At 30.0% G+C, this 18682-nt stretch overlaps 1 protein-coding gene and 1 long non-coding RNA gene across 2 annotated transcripts; both read right to left on the reverse strand.

Annotated features, from left to right (window-relative positions):
• Positions 1-3429: 3429 nt before the first annotated feature.
• On the reverse strand, positions 3430-9144 carry LOC132721215 (uncharacterized). Its single transcript, XR_009624433.1, has 3 exons — positions 8976-9144; positions 7673-7810; positions 3430-6895 (listed from the first exon to the last, which is right to left on the reverse strand). It is a non-coding gene; the product is annotated as an uncharacterized LOC132721215 (long non-coding RNA).
• Positions 9145-13185: 4041 nt separating this feature from the next.
• LOC132721216 (uncharacterized) lies at positions 13186-18652 on the reverse strand. The gene is made up of 7 exons (XM_060705481.1): positions 18434-18652; positions 17946-18212; positions 16981-17089; positions 16240-16375; positions 15712-15764; positions 15472-15522; positions 13186-15282 (listed from the first exon to the last, which is right to left on the reverse strand). Exons 1-7 carry the CDS (start codon positions 18473-18475, stop codon positions 15152-15154), a joined length of 789 nt encoding a protein of 262 aa, XP_060561464.1. The 5' UTR covers positions 18476-18652; the 3' UTR covers positions 13186-15151.
• Positions 18653-18682: the final 30 nt, after the last annotated feature.

Consider the following 18682-nt stretch of genomic DNA (forward strand, 5'->3'; position numbering starts at 1 on the left):
AATTCTTGATAATTTTGAACACAATCCCTGTAAAGCTAGCTATGAAACCTCTATTGGGTTGTTGGGATTACTTTGTGCAAGATATAAAATATGTTACAAATCTATCAAAACAAGTACTTATAATGTTTTTCCCCCAAATCAAATCTAATGCATTTCATAACTGCTTCTGATATTGAAACACGAAAAACTGATGTTGCCTTTACATACGATATAACAATACAATGTATTTTGTCAGTAAAATGCAGTCAATCTCGTGTGAAATTTAATTACCAGTATGTTGAATATAGCAGATCTTCTTTGTCACTTCTATTAACAGCAGGCGACTCGAGACAGCTAAACCTTATGAAAGGAAGTTCAGAATTTTTGACAATTTCGAATTTTAATTTTGCGTCGACAGTTAGATCACCGAGAGAGACATCGGTTGGGGCTTCATCAAAATCTGCAATAAGAACACTTAAATTTGCTGAAATAAGTGGAGTATTGGAGACGTAAAAACAGAATTCTAAAAGCATTTTCAAAAATAAATAAATAAATAAATAAATAAACAAATAAAATAAATAAATAAATAAATAAATGAATAAATAAATAAATAAATAAATAAATAAATAAATAAATAAATAAATAAATAAATAAATAAGATAAAATAAAATAAATTAAAATAAATAAATAAAATAAATAAAAGAAATTAAGGCTTTTGAATAATTAACAGTACAAACTTTATCTTAAGTAAACACAAACATAGAAATGTAATCAGGATGTATGGTTATTTAAGCTATATTTTGCCCTATTTACCTTCATTACATGTAAATCACTATCGTGTATTGTTACTTTTATAAAAGATACTTACCTGTAACGTTCGCTAATTCCGGAGGATCTGGAAAAAAAATCAAGTAATATAAATGTTACTTTTTATAATATATCTTGTAGATAAATATTTTTGACGAAATCATTTAAACTTGCGTTAAAATATTTTTATATATGTCATCAAACTTATTTAAATTCTAAAAAAAAAAACTGACAATAATCAATATAATAGATCAAACAATAGTAATTATATCAAAATAATTTATCTTGTAGATAAATAATTTGACAATTTCATTTAAACTGGCGTTGAAATATTTTTTTCATATAAATGTCATCAATCTAATTTAATTTCTATAAAACAACAATAATCAATTTAATAGATAAAAATAATAGTTATTATATAAAAAATGTATAACATTGATATATAAGTAAATGAAATATACAGACACATACTGGTTTGAACCTTTCTGCACTTCTGAACTTATCCATACAGTAGCCTGCTAAATTACTGGTACGAGCAAGATAGTACTGAATATCATTGCCACATTGTCGCACGTGTATGTTCCGTTCGTTTGAGCAATTGTCAAAATCGTACCATTCGCAAGCTATAACATCATAAACTGGACAATTCGTATCCGTGATATTCGGATGGTGTCCTTTAGCATGAAACAGAAAGTTGAACCAAGTGACTCCTTTTTTTGGTTTTTCCGATTGTTCACCCGTCTCTCCAATATGATATATAACATGTAAACTTAAATTTAGTCATTTCGCATAATAAGTTTATTAAAGGTCAAATTATGTGGTAAAATTCCTTTCTCGTCAATAAAATAGGAAAGGTGATAGGGAAATGACCTTGGACGTCAGTACTCTTATTTGGAGTTCATGTAGTTATCGTAATAAAAGGAAAAAGTAAATTTTCCTTCAATATTTTTCACCCCATAAGGGGTTTAAATGCCTTAATTGGTTTTATGTGGCTAAAAGGACAATGGTGAAGGCATACAAAACAATTTAGAATGAACAGTCTCCCGTCAATCAGGATATACAACTTTTAACTTTGTAACTCTAATGAGACTTGGCGTCGATGCATATATAGATAAGACACGAGTTGTGGCCCTTTATAACCTCAACATAAGCATTAAAAAGAAAATGCTTTGCCTGAGGCCATATCTTACAACTTGTTACATAAAATGAATGCATTGTCTGTAAAGGAAATGATGCTTGTCAAATACGATCAATATGTACCTGCGAATTATGACTTATTTTCTGTTGTTACTTAAAATGTTTGAAATATGCATACCACAGTCTCGTAAAGACACATAGGCAGAATAAAAACTCTTAAACTTTTTGAATATAAATACATTATTTATTAAAGACACAGAGTCATTGAGTTTGTTTTCGAGAAATCGGTCATCGAAGTTGCCCAATTTGCTTGGCAGATGATCTACAATTAAGCTATGCAATGCCTTATTTTTTCTTGTAGTCGACTTAATTGCAAAATCACATTCAAGTGCAGATCACTCTGACGAATTCAGTGATCACTTATTATTTATTTAGCTAAAAGGTTTCTAATAACACATTCTTTCATACCAAGTTTGAATAGTTTCATTTTGTCGATATGTTCATATGGAAACTGCGCCATAAACTTTTAAAACCACCTGTGCATCTTTGCGTCACGATGCTAAGAACTTTTCATAATAATTAAGAATTTTTAACTATGATTCAAAGCTGTTTTTTTTTAAATTAATCAATAACTGAGTTGGTAATCAATGGTTTCTTCATAAATGTCATTACTATCCACATACATGTTGATTTATGGAATTTAATTATTGTAGAACGGACCATCAAAAAATCTAAACTTTTACAGTATATGTACATTTAAAATTTCTTATTTAAACAACATTTCGATGAATATCAATAGAAACATTCAAAATAACATAAATAAGCAGTTTAATAATCTATTATAGTAATAAATGTACCTTTGATATATATAGGGTTTCTCGTACCACACGACGGACCAGTAGGTAATGTTGAACTGTCAGGCATCCTATATTTACCAACAATAAACCAACCTGGTCTTAGATATTCATCATTTACATAGCTATCATAATCATCGCCTTTAGCTTGGTAGTTTCTTGCCCGCCTCTCTAAGTCTGGTAATGCCTGAGGCTCATGATCAGCGATTGCTATGTTTATCAGAAAAATAGTAACTGTAATTGACTAAACAAAGAAAATAAGTATTTCGAAAATGCATGAACAATTATGATTAAACATTATAGATTTCAAATATCAGCTGTGACATGATTTAATTTGAAAATAAAACGTGTTGTCTAAGTTTGTTTACTGACATTTAATTTGGAAAAAGTTAATTTAAGTTTTTCAAAAGATTGTCTGAAAAGAAAATAACGTGAATTGTGAAAAAAAATCTTTTAATCAAGGACTTTTGACACAATCCGATGACCTCGACTATCCTCTTTCATTCCAAACATCGACTTTCAATCGATATATATCTGAAGAATTTTGCATTCGTTAAAATTTTTTTATTCAATATTCAATATTCATTAACTAGATATTAAAGTTAAATGATATAGTTCTCTGTTAAACTATAACCTTTTATCATCAAAAATCCATTACAAATAGGTTTATATTTATCGCATTTTTTTCTTTTTTGTTTGTTATTCTTTCTATTGCAGTTTTATTGATTTGGATAACTGCCAGTTTCAAAAGTGTGGAACGCAGAACTTGTAGGTATATTTTAACCAAAAACCTGACAAAGATTAATTAAATATTTCTAAATAGTTTATGAAGGCTTCACTTTTTGGAAGAAAAGAACATATAATATTAACATTGTACTAAATATTCACATTTGATTAATGTAAAACACCTTTAGGAGATGATTTAACAAAAACAAAACATAGATAAAAATAATTTAAAAATGAACATATAGAAAATAAGATTAAAACAGAAATAACTCTGGAAACAATAAAAAAATAAATATCTCTTTCACAAAGTTATCCATCGCCGAAAATTCGAAAGTTCAAACCCCTCTGTTTCAAGGAGTTTGCTGGGTTGTTATCTTTTTTCATGAAGAACGACAATATGTGCTTAATAGCAACCAGAGGGTTCAACCCTTTGAAACATCGGAGACTGAAAACTTCGTGAAAGACAAGATAAAATGTCATTCTTGTATCTTCTACCTATCTATAAAATAAACGGAAATACAAAGCAATTTATGGAAGGTAGCAGGTAACCATCAAAAGTTTGGTTTCCACAAAAGATGCACTTACCGGTTCTAAAACAACTTAGAAATAGAAAACAAATGGAAGATAGTCCTATTAAGTTCGGCGACATTTTAGTTTGAAACATGCATTGCGTGTATACGTAAAATGTTTACTAACCAATCATATGTCGTAGATATTCTATAGATACACTATGTAAACTTCCTCCTTTTGCTACTCAATACGATTGATTTTTTAAATGTTTATTCAATGTTTAACAAACTCTTGTCATTTGAAGAAAAAAGTATGAGTTAATGGTTACAACATAGCAATATACCAAAACAATACCCTGAGAAACTAAAAAGCAACACATTTTATATATATTATTCAATAATATTGCAAAATCCAAAACAATAAATAAAAATGAAGAGCAATGGGAAAAAATAGATATAGAATTGAATTGGAATAAGAAATATACTATACCACTACAAAGTACTATAGATGTGACATTAAGAAATGTTCAGTATACGTTTCTGCAACAAACACTATGCTTTTCAAATATAAACTATGCAGTTCGAATTTGTTTGATTTTTGCTGCGGTTGTTTAGAAACACTGCATCATCTATTTTGGGAATGTAATACTTTGCAAACTTACATTCTTTTCTCTTGTCAGTCAACCTTCATTTTTCATACAGTAATGAAACAGTGATTTTTGGAGAGCTTACAATCAATATAAATAGTAATGTAGTAAATTATATCATCATTCTAATGAAATATTACATTTCAAAAATGTAATACAAAAGAAGTAAGCCGACTTTGATAGTTTTAAAAACTTTTTGCTATTAAGGGTACAGATAGAAGAAGCAATTGCATTGTCAAATGATCAAGTTTAATCGTACAAACAAAAATGGAGTAAACTATCTCACACTTTAACAAATAAAAATGATGACAAAAACAACAATATTATGTAAATTAAACCATAAAACGTAAAAAATTAAATAAAACTGATTCACTTGTCGCCTTTTCCCCTTTTTGTGTGTTTGTGTTGCTGTGTGTGTGCATTTTTCGAGTGTAAGCGTGTTTGTTTTAGTGGTTTTTTCTTTATTCTTTATTATTTTGAGAGTTTTTTTACGGTTTTTCTTTGTTGAATTTCTGTCGTATCTACTTTATATTGTTTGTTCAAATGGGAAAATGTTAAGTTTTTGTTTGTTTGCCTTTGAGTTTGTGATGTCTGCTTCTTGATTGTAAAAAGTGAACGTAAGGTAAAAGAATATGTATCTGACTAAGATAGATATGTTATATATTAAGTTACAAATGTTGTAGGTAAATATGAATGATTATATTTATATGCTTTTGAAATATGAAATAAATGAAAAAATAAAAACAGCATAGCATTGTCTTGATGTTTTAGTTAAAAAAGTTATGAACATTTGTTTTTTCAGTAATGCTTCAACTTTTAATGTAAAATAGGAACAAAGATCAACGAGGCAAGGCAACGTTCACGGGACGCAACACGTGACACAATCAAGCCGCACCAATAGGAAACTCAGAGGTCACCGAACCAAAAACGGGAGAGGACATAAGGATAGTGACAGGAGGAGAGGCACATGTAATAATTGAAATGAGAAGGACTAAATTAGCTGGTACGAGCATTTAAGGGACAATGGGTGTAAAGAAAAGGTGTGTGTTCAGGGGGAGGAGACGGACACAAAATGGGATATGAGGGGGAAGGGAATGCATGTATAAATTCCTGTTGTAAATTAGGAGAGAAACATAACAAGGAATTCCTCTTGTAGCAATACAAAAATAAATCAGTGATCAGGGGTACACAGTTATTTCCATTGGAAGGCCTTTCATCTGTTTGAAAACTGTTTTTAAAACGAGTGCTTTACAAAATTAGTCACAGATCAACTTTGAATATTGTTTAACTTTTGTCTTACCTTAACATTCTTGTAAATGTATATTCCAATTGACACTAACAATTATAATAAATGCAATTGAAATTCCATTGTTATATTTTATTTTGTATTGATCACATTTGTCAATAATTTTTCAAGATTGCACTATGGTGTCTAATACCCGTCATTTATATTTAGAAATGGTGTGATTATGAAATGCTGTATAAAATGATTATGAAATGCTGTATGGAATAATGTACGAAATGTAATTTGTAATGAAATGAAGTATGAAATTATGTATAAAAAACATGAAATGATAATATGAAATATTGTATGAAATAAGATATGAGTTGATGTATGCAATAAATTTTGTATCAAATGAAACATGTAATGATTAAAAGAATTGTATGAAATGATGTATGAAATGAAATATAAAGTGATGCGTGAAATGATATATGTAATAAATTATAATATGCTGTATGGAATTGTGTATCAAATAATGGATGAAATAATGATAAATAAAACGTGAAATGATGCATGAAATAATGGATCATATGATGTATGAAATCACGTTTGAGTTGATATATGAAATCATGTATGCAATTTTATATGATATGATATATGTAATGATTATGAAGTAATATATAAACTGATGTATGCATAGGATACAAACATGCCAGTGATGTTGTTGTTATACTGATGAAAACACAATAGGCTGTATTGCAAAAACAATTATTATCATTATGCAATCAATGAATGAGATGGATGTACTTTGCATCTTACCTGATAACCAAGTTTACACAGCAATGGAAAAACCATAACGATGTTTCTGCGACTGAAGGTCATATGATTACATTATTATATACAAAAATATATTGGTCATTTAACTCACGTGTACTACAGTTATCCCCGGTAAATCCGCTGCAGCAAGTCTCTCTTTGACAAGTGGTTTTACAAAGATATGATGTGAGAATATATCTGTAAAAAATAATAACAATACGATAAGAAATATTTTTTTATTATGAATACAAATTTTATCACGACCAATGATCGAGGGGTGAATTTGTCGACAGAAAGATAAAGTAGACTACTAGTAAGCCGTGAACAAAATGCATGTACATGCTCAAGGTTAAATGTCACACCGGAAGAACAAAGTAAATGAAATAGACACATCTTAAGATACTTAAAGAATACTGTAGAAAAAAGCTTGATTTCAATGTAAGTTAGTTGTTTATATTGTTTGAAGTTTTGTACTGTGTGATTGACATTTACCAAACTTAAATATAAGCAAAGACCGTCCGGATGTGAATGTACATGTTTGGGGCAAATAGCTTGTAAACCTGCTCCTCGATTGTTCGGTAATCAGAAAATGAAATTCATCTTTAGTTCTAAGCCTTTGGTTTTTTGCATTTACCATATATAAAAATGCCAGCCCATGTGTTTAAGAAAAATAGAAATTGGACATTCTTCGTTTTTATTGTTTGAACTTCGACTTATAAAAGTAAGTGAAACATTTGCTTATATAATAAGCTGTGTACTTCAGCTGATGAAAACAATATTTGAAATTAAATGTCAGCAATGATTGACGTTAACAATAAGCTCTTGTAACATTGAAAACAAAACAAACTTGTAAAGTAATAATGAATTGTATTTCATGTAATTATTTGAGAAAAGTATGTTCTTGTGTATTATTTACATTAATAACTTGTCATTTTATTTCAAAGTCAATGATTAAAAAAAACAAAAACAACATACTTTTGATTATAACCTGTACATATATGAGACACCCTCGACCACGACAAAAAAGTACAAGTTTGTCCTGTAACTGCTCTATAGCAGGTCCCATAACACTCGTATTGCTCAGTACAATACCATGATATACTAGTAGTTACTCTGTAAAACAAAAATAATGATACATTATCACAGTGACATTGGCACATGCATTAATAATTTAAACAAATTTAAAATAAAAAAAGTGCGTCTTTTGGTCACTTTGACAAATTAAACAAAAATATAAATATTTCTACAAAGTACATTTTGAAGAATCAAAGATTCAGAAAACTGAATACAATTGTTGTGAAAAAAACGGTGTATTCAAATTAAAATTTAATGTATTTATTCACTGGAAATTATTCCAAGTTTCACTTAACATGAGATATATGTATGTCTTATAATTGAAGATACTATTTAACAATTATAATATTACTTATTGTTTCTGTTACTATGGTAACAAGTTCTGTTAAATAACAAAACATCATATTTTAGCACTTTGAAAAAAAGGTTTGCTATTTTCTCACACCCAATTTATTTGTTTTAATCCTAAGTAAATAATTATTAATCAGCTAAATTATCAATAATCGAAATGCACTGTTACATAAGATATATAAAAGTAGGAAAACGTCCACAGGCAATGGTTTCTTCAGAATGTTCTAATAAAATATGGATCATTACTAAAAGATTTGATACGATATAAAATGGACTTTGATCTGAGGTCATGGACACTGCCAACAATCATTTTATGGACGAAGGAAGTAACAAAAACGTATCATGTCAAATAACTAAGAGATATGCCCTAAAATTATTCGTGTGCAAATTGTAAACAATTTACTATTATACAAGAAGTATTTCAGTTGTAATGTCTGAATGTTCCAAAGCATACAAACAGAATGAGATATCTAAACACATTCCCGCAAATGCAAGGAAAGTTGGAAGTATAAATATTTCCTCCAGCTTAATCAACACCATTAAGCTATGCCTTGGTTGATTATCACTTGTTTTGTACAACTCACAGCATTTTCAGCATTTAAAAAGTCTAAATATGTATAATACCATATTGTTCTAGCTTCATTAAATTCATATTCTTATATCCATTAAGTACACTAGAAATTATTCATTAAATCTATCGTCTGTATATCAAACCAGATTGCTTTACTAATGTATGATCACTGTTTATCATGATACAAAATGACAACAAAACGGCAAAGTCTTTAACTAAAATAAAATATTAGATGACTAATCTTGTCAGAGTAACAATGATAATGTTTAAGGCAACACTTACATGACAACAAATTTGAAAGATATCAAACAAAATCCAACGATAAAGTTTCTTAGATCTATCGCCATGTTTAAAAAGTTTCATTCTCACGACAAGGAAGTCCTTTTTTGAATGTGCCGTTGAAAAGAAATTGTGAAACCCAAGCATAGATTGATTGATTTTTCAATAGTTATTCAAGTCTTTTTCTCACAAATATAATACGCACAATTCATAAACATTTCAAATACATATAAGACCAATAAAATGAGATTCCTATGTCAGACATATTATGTAACTAATATGATGATATATAACATGACTATTTACATGACTATTTACATACATAACAGATAAGAACTAGAATAACATTGTTTATCTGATTAAAGAAAAACAGCACAAAAACAAACTGCTTTTATTAAAAGAGATAATAAACAAGAGGGCCATCATGGCCCTGAAGTCGCTCACCTGTATATAGGCCCCCGGAACGGGGCAAGTTTATCCACAGGGCTTTTATTTGAACAAACTTGGTAGACACCAATTAGAAGATGTTTCATGCTAAACATCTAAGGTCTAGCTCCTGGGGTTTTTTAAAAGAAGATTTTTTCAAATTTTTTCTTCACTCATATAGTTAAAAACAATGACACACCTGGGGCAGGACCAGTTTTGACCCCAGGGCTTTTATTTGAACAATCTTTGTAGACACTTACTATGAAATGTCTCATGCTTAATATCTAAACTCTAGCTATTCGGGTTTTTTCAAAGAAGATTTTTAAGATTTTGCTATACACATATAAGGAAAATCAATGTCCCCCGGTGCCGGCCAATTTTGACCCCAGGGCTTTTATTTGAACAAACTTTGTAGACACTCACTAGAAGATGCTTCGTGCTTAATATCTAAACTCTAGCTATTTGAGTTTTTTCAAAGAAGATTTTTTAAGTTTTTGTTATAAACATATAAGGAAAATGAATGACACCCGGGGCGGGGCCAATTTTGACCCCAGGGCTTTCATTTGAACAAACTTGGTAGACACTCACTAGAAGATGTTTCATGCTTAGTATCTAACCTCTAGCTATTTGGTTTTTTTTCAAAGAAAATTTTTTAAGTTTTTGCTATACACATATAAGGAAAATCAATGACCCCCGGGGCGGGGCCAATTTTGACCCCAGGGCTCTCATTTGAACAAATTTGGTAGAAATCCATTAGAACATGTTTCATGCTAGATATCTTAGCTCTAGCTCTTTGAGTTCTTTAAAAATAGATTTTTTAAGTTTTTACTATATGCATATAGGGAAAATTAATGACCCCCTGGGGCGGGCCAATTTTGACCCCAGGGCTTTTATTTGAACAAACTTGGTAGAAACCCATTAGAACATGTTTCATGCTAGATATCTTAGCTCTAGCTCTTTGGGTTCTTTAAAAGAAGATTTTTTAAGTTTTTACTATATGCATATAAGGAAAATCAATGACCCACTGGGGCGGGGCCAATTTTGACCCCAGGGCTTTTATTTGAACAAACTTGGTAGACACTCACTAGAAGATGTTTCATGCCAAATATCTTAGCTCTAGCTCTTTGGGCTTTCTAGAAGAAGATATTTAAAGTTTTTTGTTTGGTTGCCATGGCAACCAGAGTTCTGCATGGAATTAAATTCTTTGATCAATTTTCAAAGGTGACCACCAAAGGAACATTACTGTGAAGTTTGGATAAAATTTGCTTAGTGGTTTATGAGGAGATGTCATGTAAAGTAAAAGTTTACGGACGACGGACGGACGACGGATGGACGGACGCCGGACGGACGCCGGACGAAAAGCGATCACAAAAGCTCACCCTGTCACTTTGTGACAGGTGAGCTAAAAACTGAAGTGAAATAAAACTATTTTACATATTATCTTCTTAAGAATAATTGTCCACGTTGTAATATTAGAAAGCAGGCTCTTGCACAGCATCTGATTAAATCATCTTTCATAAAGAGGAAAATAAATGTCTATTTCTCTGTCATATTAACTGATTGCCGGCGTGCTTAGATAAATAATAGCGCAAGTAACATGCTGATACTTATTCATACCATGAATAAAACAATTGGTAAGGAAACCAAAATAACCCCAAAAGAAGAGCAAGCAAACCTACCTTTTACCCATAATTTTGATGTTTTTCCAGCAAAAGGTTGCAAAACCATCACTCTCGTTGCGTTACCGTAATGGTTCTTTGGGCGATTCCGTAATGGTCGCTTTGCGATCAGCCTCTGTGGGACTGCTCTTCCAGCTCGCTATTTAACCCCGCTGCTTGATTGAATAACGCGCTTGTATGTCATCATAGAATGAAACTCATCTTCAATGAAAGTAAAGCAGAACGGACAAAAACGTGAATGTAAGCTTTGACCATTCCAACTCTAAACTTGGCAGACACTGTTCTATGAGATTTCAATGTTATAATATTACGATATGTTCTGTACAGTATGTTTGTATAAATAACTTAAATTTGTCAAGTTATTTCCATCCCTTCCATTATTACTTACACGCTTATTTATATTTTGAACCATATTTATATCTAAAAGCTTTTCATCGGGTATGTACTTTATCATTAATTTTAAAGATACATGTATCTTGTCATCTGAATCTACATTTATTTTATATTCTGCACAATTCATCTTGTTTTTATTCTAAAATTTCATTTTTTAAACATTTGTTGTTACTTTTTTCGCATTTTGAGCCGAAGACACGACGGTACGACAAATATAGGGCGCCTATACGAACATACCTACCCGCCGACACAATAATTTTACAGAAAAAGATCTCGGGTCTTCGCAGATGAAAACATATCGTTATTTTGCCTAAATTCGTGTTGGCGTCCTCAAAAGGCGAATATTCGATTTGTGAGCATATTATTGTGTCTTTGAGCCTTCTCCTGAGAAGACACGAAGACAAGAGGTGGCATAAATCAGGCAAAATAAAATAATTCATTGCATTTTGAAGGTCGAGGAAGATGATCATTAACAATTATTTTTGTATTAATTTCAAATAAATATTGAAAATAAATGAAAACAAATTTTGGTGATAGTTAGACACGCACTAAAGCAATAAATATGTTGTAAAGTTGACACATCTTTTGAATATATATTTTATGTTTATAATATTTTTCCTTATTTTATTTCTATACGATTGAATCATAAATAATTAAATGACAAAATTGAAATAAATGTCAATAAATCACCGTGTTACGCATACTGTCGTACGATGATATTATCTTTCACTGAAAAATGGACTACATTCTTCAAACTAATGAGTGAACCCAACCACATATATCATTTAATCACCAATGTTTTCTATGTTCGCGTTTCTTTATAATTTATTAAATAAATAATTATCAAAAAAAAGAAAACGCGTCACTTTGAAAAGGTGTCAGTTACATTGCATTTAATTCATTTTTGTGGAGTTTAAATATATAAACAAAATACACGTGGACCCCATGGTTTAATTCAAAACAGCAATTATAATATTTTTTCTTCCTTGTTTGAACAAGTATTTGGCGTCACAGCAGGAGCCACTATAATAATTATTAATTGCCTATATCAAATATATGAAAAGGTTTCTCAAAATGGTTTTTTTTTCATCATCCAAAAAGGAAAGAAGCGGTCTGAATTCACTATGTAAATAGAAGTAATGCTCTTGATCGTGAGATTGGTTGTTGTCCTTTTATATTTTCAATAGATATGACGTTAGATCTAAAACCGCTATTGAAATCTGATAATGTAATAATCAACATGCTAGTTGTTAACAAAAGTGTCATCATGTACCTAACCACATAAAAATAATTTCCCCAACATTCCCCAATAATTTTATTCACCTAAGTGCTTCCATTATAAAGATCAAATCTAAGATTTGTTTGAATAGATTTAGATAAATAAATGGTTATCATTTTTTTCATTTAAATACCAGATCTTTTTTGAATGCGAATTTCTTCAAATAAATTGTATTTGCATATGTTTTCATGTAAACTGAGTTTATACTCTGTAAGAAGTAGAAAACAAACTCTTAAATGTGTAGGGGGAGATCTTTTGCTACCTATTTGTTGTAGTTTTGGATGTCAATAGGGAAAACAAGCTGAAATGTTCAATATTTCAAATTTATTTACTCCACGAAAAGTATAATCCCCTCTCAGACAACACAGTCATTTAGCCTTCATGTTTCTATATATAATCAACTGTATTTCAACATACAATAACAAGTCAAGTCAAGTCAAGTCAAAAGATTTATTCAGTAAATAAAGACCACCGGCCCAAAATACATGTCATACAAAATATGATATTTAACATTATAAGGTTGTGTCTTTTACAAGTTTTGACAATCATTACATTTAAATGCTACTGTGCTGTAGATATCATGAGGTGGTAAATATAAGTAGAGATTTTCTTAATTATTAAAATATCATTTGATGAGAGTAATTCATAAAAGTTATGTAATTCATTTCCGGAATTATACCAGTTTAGTAAATATGTATTTCTAATTCCTAATATTTTTTTACAATGAAAAAAAAAGCATGATATTCACAGTCAATATGATAAGTTAAATGATTTTCAAGACAAAAGTTGCAAAAGCGTTCTTGAAAAGGTATATTTAAATGCCTACCGATTTCAACATTAAGTTTGTGAATTGAACATCGGAATTTAGCATATGCTTTCTTATGTTTTACAGGGATTTCTATTAGAAGATACCGTTCTACATTTAACAGGCTTTTGAAATAACAATAACGGTGACATCTACTGGAATTGTTAATATTATCATGCCAATTTTGAGTATAACAATCTATTATGCGTAGTTTAAAAATGCTAACAAAAATATTCACATCTCCTATTTCTTGAGAAATCCAAATGTAACCAAATCCGTAACTGTACAAAAGTATTCGTATTTTGCTAGCCCAACAAGTTCTTCCAGCTTCATCTAGTGATTTTAACATTAAATAACATTGGTTTGGGTAACGACATTGTGGCATAACTAATAGCTTACACCAATAACGAATGCAATTTGTATAATAAGTAATACAAAGTGGGAGTCTACCACATTCACCTAACACCATGCTTGTATTTGTATTTTTTCGAACATTTAATAAACCCTTACAGAACATATTATGAACAGATTCTATAGTTGGACTAAATTCATACCCCCAAATCTGTGATCCATAACAAAGAATAGGTTTGATCATTGTATCAAAAATTTTAAAGTGTTCCTTTATGGGAAAATTACCAAATGATTTTTCATAACCTTTGATAGCAAAAATTGCTCTTTGAGCTTGTGAAGCTAATTTATCATGAGCTACATTCCATGATAGTTGTGGAGTGAATAACAAACCCATATATTTATAAACAGCAGTTGTATTTACAGACTGACCGCGAAAAGACCAAGATTCATAATTACGAAGACGACCTCCATTTCGAAATACAATTATCTCTGTTTTGTCAAGATTAATTTCCATGCCTGTGTTCAGGCAAAATTGATCAATTACATTAAGTTGTTGTTAACATTTCAATACAATCCAATTTTCCACCAACAAATATACATGTATACAGCTACTTAGCGTTCTTAGCGGTAAAATAACATACGTACAAATAATTCAATACTATATTGAAACAAATCATAATCAATGTAATAATGCTGTAACATTATTGGCAAAAATATTTGTTATATCACGCAAAAGTGATTTCCTGTTAAGATATTTTTCAGCGTCAGCTATTCCAAAATAAAAGTTTGACCCAATTGTGCTTCTATTGGAATTCCCAGCCTCTATACACGTGCTAAATACCACCGACCGGTTGTAATTGAAGTTGACAGTGTTCTGTTTTCGCGAGGTGAAGGTCTGAAGTATTTACGCTCATATAATTCAGCACATTGCGCTGGTTACAGGTATATTTCATCATATACGTTTGCTTCGTAACAGTATTGCAATTTACTTGATGTTTTGACATTGTATGTTAAAAAACAAAAGTAACGTTTTAATTCATTATGACAACAATTTGATTTCTTTGGAAAAAAGTTTTATCTGAGACATATTATTAAATAACGTGCATGTATATTTGTTTGGAAAAGTGGACCTTCACGTGACATTGAGCCTTATTTCAGTTAACTTTCTCAATTAACTTTTTGTCAAAATAACAGTATTTCTAAAGTTAAACTTTATTTTGTTATCATTACACATAAGTGATATTCTCTAGGAATTATTTGTTTGTATATTCTGAAGTTCATTGTATTCACAATCTTGCATACAAATAGTTGAAGAGCTTAGTGTTTGGTACTGTGTCTCAGCATCATGCTCGTTATAATATGGCTTGCTGTTATCATCTGAAAGGATAAGAAATGTGTCATGCTTAATTATACTGTTACAGTACACATTCTTTATCGACTGGATTCTTTTTATATACAAAATATATGGATACATATTTTAAATAACCAAGACTTTTCATTATTGTTGAAACAACCTCAACCATGCTGACCCTTATTAAAATAATGTATTAAAAACAAGACACTTTCTTTCATATCGACCTGCGTCATGCTCGTTATAATATGTATTGTTGTAACCACCTGAAAGAATAAGAAAGTTTTCATGCTTAATTTATACCCTTACATAGACATTCAAGAACTACCTGATTCTTTTTATACATGAAATATATGGATAAACGTTTTGAACAACCCACACTTTTCATTTTTGATGAAACAACTTCAATCATGCTGATTCTTATTAAAATAATTTAAGACACTCAAGACACTTACTTTCACATCGATCAGCCTCATACCTTCGATCACCAGAGACATTACTATCAATTCTGAAAAAGGAGTTTTTAGCACGATAAGATTATAATTGATAACCATGCCTGACCAGCATAAAGTATTCCTTAATATGTCTTAGTTACGGTCAGTTCAGCTAGTTTTGTGTATTTGTTGAACTAGTAATTGGTTTAAATGTACTCTTAAAGAGAGGAAATATCACACATAAAGTTACGGTGTTTAGTAGTTGTTTTATTTATCATATAAAACAGCACACAGCAAATCGAAATAAAGTCCACGTTAAGTAAAAATATTTTAGCCCATATCCTGCGAGTAAATTTGTTACCATTCCTAAAATTTCACCATCTTTGCAACATTAATTAATAAGTAAATAATGAATAAATATGCATGTACTTATGTCAAAATTAAGGCTGCAGATGTATTAGAATAATAGTTAATGAAAATATTATGTCAGTTGTACTAGTACTTGACCCTAGACATTTGTTTCCATGTAAAATAATATGATTGACTAACCTTGTGATTTTCTTCGTAATACACATCTTAACTATACAAATGACTATCAATATAATGATAACAGCACCACACACAGCTGACACGATTATATATATCAATGTGTTGTTATCGTCATTTTTATCTTTATCGTCACAGTCTGAAAACATATTTCAAATTGACCTTTTTTATTTTGGTGCTATAGACAGAACATTTATCGTATGTCTGAATTCGGCTCCACATCCATCATCATAAAATACATACACATGGAAATTCATTACAATACATGCGTCAAGAAATCATGTCACAGTAAAATTAATCGATATATGTAAACATAAAGAAATTTAAAAATATATATAACGTAATCAATTCAATTTATAGAGACTGTCGAAAAAGATTGCAATGCAAGTAGTAACATATTGTTATGCTAATTTACTGCATTGATTCGTCTTTCACTACGGTAATACAGTTGTGCTGTGGGAAAGACTCCTTTTATATTAACTTTCAATTATTTTGCAGAAGTAAAACTTTATTGGTTTTATTGGTTTTATTTGTTTTTATTGACAAACTGAAACGTTCTACTATATTTTATCAGATAACTGCAAAACCTCTGTTTTGAATTAATAGAAATAATAAGGATTTTTTTGTATTTATTGAACATTACAAGCATGCAATTGTTTTCAGATTCCTCATTTTGATAAGCTTTCCTTTTAATTTTGTTTTCAATGATATATTATTATACAATTTATAAAGTATTAGAATTACCATGGGTCCAATTAAATCTGTTTGATGAGGGTAAACATTTGTAGCAGTAATCGTTAATTCGGACATCATTCTCTTTTACACATTCGTTGTCGATCAGACACATCCCATCCTTAAAATATTATTATTTTATTTATACCAACGTTGTTAAAGATATACTATGCTCATCCTTGAGTAAAATAATTTTATAACATAAATTTATTGAAATCTTCATAATTCTTACTGAATATGCCTAATTTGAATATAAGAATGAATAAAATATGTATGGAATATGTATGTTCCCTATTAAAAATCAATTAAAATTTGTATTTTCTTTAAAAACACTGCAAGTTTTTTATGACAGTATATATTAATATTGTGACCACCAATAGTATGTAGAATTGAAAACATAACATATTTACTTTGTGTAAATCAAAACACGTATATTTTATATTTACAAAGAGACTGTGAAGCAATTTACATTTTTTTCTTATATCAAATTTGAGTATTAGTATCTCTTTAGCAGTCTTCTTGAAGTGAATATTTAAGTCCTGAAAATGTATTTGCTGTCAGAAATTTTAAAAGTAGCATTTGGTCAGCCGGCAATGCATGATTCGTAGAAAAAGATTTGAATTAAGACCATATTCAAAAATGCTTTACATGTAAATTGGAGAATTTGATATTGATGAAATTAAATAATTCATTATAAAAAAAATAATGAAAAACTATAGCATTGTATAAATTATCAAACAGATTACAATTAAAACATTACAAATAGAATTTCATTTCTGTCCTATTGACAAAATGTGTCATTATAAAACGTTTTACGTTGTATAAGAGCATTTACGTGTGTTCAAATATTTTGCATCATGTTTGTTCTTTCAAAAAATTATATTACGAGCATACATATGTGTGAGGTTATTGGAATATGTGTAAATAATCAAAATGTTCTTTATCAGTTAAGTAATTGATAATATACGAATCCAAACCTTTAAGTGGACACTAGCTCGTCCTTTTATGTCTGTAAAGTATTCTTGGCACGAAGAGTCGTAAACATGTAAGGTAACTGCCTCACCAAAATTGTTACCATCGTTACTAACTGAAACTTCAAACTCATAGAACATGACCTCAATCAGTGTTGAAATTGAACGTTTTTTCCGATGATATTCAAAACAACATTCGCCAGTAAAGAAGTTAACAAAATCTCCATTCACAATGGATTCATCTAATGTTGTTGAAGTGCCATTTGATGAAATCTGTAGGAAACACATAACAAATCATCGTTAACAAAACACTCCAATTTACATCTGAATTCTTTGTAAACATTAACAATTATCTGATAAAATAACATGTCATAAATAACCTGATTACAGTTCTGACAAAGCTAAACAAATTTATGATATAAGCAGCAATAATGGTAGCCTAATTTTTCCTTTCAATTTGCGTCTCCTTATCTTCGTCATTAGCTAATACTTACTACTTTGACGATTCTTTGACAATGAAACGGATCTGCAAGCATGTCAACTTGCACCTCAAAACAACTACATTCACTCCCATATCGTTTATCACAAAGTCCTCCACCTTCTACATCTTCTATTGTAGGCGGAACCTTAATATCATGCCTGCAATCTACACCATAATATCCTTTCTCACAAACACATCGACCTACAATACAATAGAAAGAATCATAATTGATTCTGGACAAAATCACGGACTAATGCTTATG

The sequence above is a fragment of the Ruditapes philippinarum genome, unplaced genomic scaffold (assembly GCF_026571515.1).
Source record: "Ruditapes philippinarum isolate M1 unplaced genomic scaffold, ASM2657151v2 ctg4833_1_1_1_1, whole genome shotgun sequence".
NCBI classification, from domain to species: Eukaryota; Metazoa; Mollusca; class Bivalvia; order Venerida; family Veneridae; genus Ruditapes; species Ruditapes philippinarum.